Source organism: Monosiga brevicollis, genomic scaffold (genome assembly GCF_000002865.3).
Source record: "Monosiga brevicollis MX1 MONBRscaffold_297 genomic scaffold, whole genome shotgun sequence".
Classification (NCBI taxonomy): Eukaryota; class Choanoflagellata; order Craspedida; family Salpingoecidae; genus Monosiga; species Monosiga brevicollis.
Genome location: NW_001865204.1, coordinates 1 through 1,699, shown reverse-complemented (window position 1 = coordinate 1,699; position 1,699 = coordinate 1). Strand labels below are relative to the sequence as shown.

The 1,699-nt window shown below is 53.3% G+C and overlaps 1 protein-coding gene across 1 annotated transcript; it reads right to left on the bottom strand.

Annotated features, from left to right (window-relative positions):
- Positions 1–544: 544 nt before the first annotated feature.
- Positions 545–979, bottom strand: MONBRDRAFT_13222 (uncharacterized protein; the record flags this gene model as incomplete). Its single annotated transcript, XM_001751114.1, has 1 exon — positions 545–979. One exon carries the CDS (start codon positions 977–979, stop codon positions 545–547), a length of 435 nt encoding a protein of 144 aa, XP_001751166.1.
- Positions 980–1,699: the final 720 nt, after the last annotated feature.

Here is a 1,699-nt window from a genome sequence, read left to right as displayed (position 1 = left end):
TGTGATATGTGTGACTCCCTTTTTGGGTGTCTTGTGTTTGAAATGGCCGTATCTCTGGCTATACTTGGTCGTTTTGTACGATTTTTGGTTCTGTGTGCAGGATTCTTCGCGCTTGTACTTCTTGGCATGATAAAAGCCAGCGAATGTAACTTGTTCTCTTGTGTTGTTTTGCGTGCCCTTGTGATGTTGATGTCGGGGTTGCACAGCTTTGCTTTCAGCTCTGAGGTTCAAACACCTAATTTATTATTCGACATGTCGAGATCTGATCGGGCATCGGATAGCCCGAGCTCGGATCGGCAAGCCTCTGCGCTGATACGCCAGCCCGAGCTCGAATCGGCAAGCCTCTGCTCTGATCCACCTGCCCGTGTTCTCATGCGTTCATTGGAGCTCTGATGCGTCCGCTGGAGCTCTGAACTTCGATGCTTCGACATGTTGAGATCTGATCGGGAATCGGATAGCCCGAGCTCGGATCGGCAAGCCTCTGCTCTGATCCGCCAGCCCGAGCTCTGATGCGTCCGGTGGAGCTCTGAACTTCGATGCTTCGTCATGTCGAGATCTGATCGGGCATCGGATAGCCCGAGCTCGGATCGGCAAGCCTCTGCTCTGATCCGCCAGCCCGAGTTCTCATGCGTCCGGTCGGGCTCTGATGCGTCCGGTGGAGCTCTGAACTTCGATGCTTCCACATGTCGAGATCTGATCGGGCATCGGGTAGCCCGAGCTCGGATCGGCAAGCCTCTGCGCTGATCCGCCAGCCCGAGCTCGGATCGGCAAGCCTCTGCTCTGATCCACCTGCCCGTGTTCTCATGCGTTCATTGGAGCTCTGATGCGTCCGCTGGAGCTCTGAACTTCGATGCTTCGACATGTTGAGATCTGATCGGGAATCGGATAGCCCGAGCTCGGATCGGCAAGCCTCTGCTCTGATCCGCCAGCCCGAGCTCTGATGCGTCCGGTGGAGCTCTGAACTTCGATGCTTCGTCATGTCGAGATCTGATCGGGCATCGGATAGCCCGAGCTCGGATCGGCGAGCCTCTGCTCTGATCCGCCAGCCCGAGCTCTGATGCGTATATAATAAATTAGGTGTTTGAACCTCAGAGCTGAAAGCAAAGCTGTGCAACCCCGACATCAAAATCACGACGGCACGCAAAACAACACAAGAGAACAAGACATTTTCATCGGCTTCTATCATGCCGAAAAGTACAAGCGCGAAGAATCACGCACAAGGAAACAAAAATCATGAAAAACAACTAAGTATAACCAGAGATACGGCCATTTGAACCACTAGACACATAAAAAGGCAGTCACACATCACAACTACAAGCCATCACAGCACAAACATAAAAAACACCACGGCACGCTCACATACAACAAGAGACAGCGTCGGGTTGAAAAGGCAACCGACCACAGAAAGAAAAGTCATCATACAAAGGACTTTACACAAAAATGCGTCCGGTGGAGCTCTGAACTTCGATGCTTCGACATGTCGAGATCTGATCGGGCATCGGATAGCCCGAGCTCGGATCGGCAAGCCTCTGCTCTGATCCGCAAGCCCGAGTTCTCATGCGTTCGTTGGAGCTCTGATGCGTCCGGTGGAGCTCTGAACTTCGATGCTTCGTCATGTCGAGATCTGATCGGGCATCGGATAGCCCGAGCTCGGATCGGCAAGCCTCTGCTCTGATCCGCAAGCCCGAGTTCTCATGCT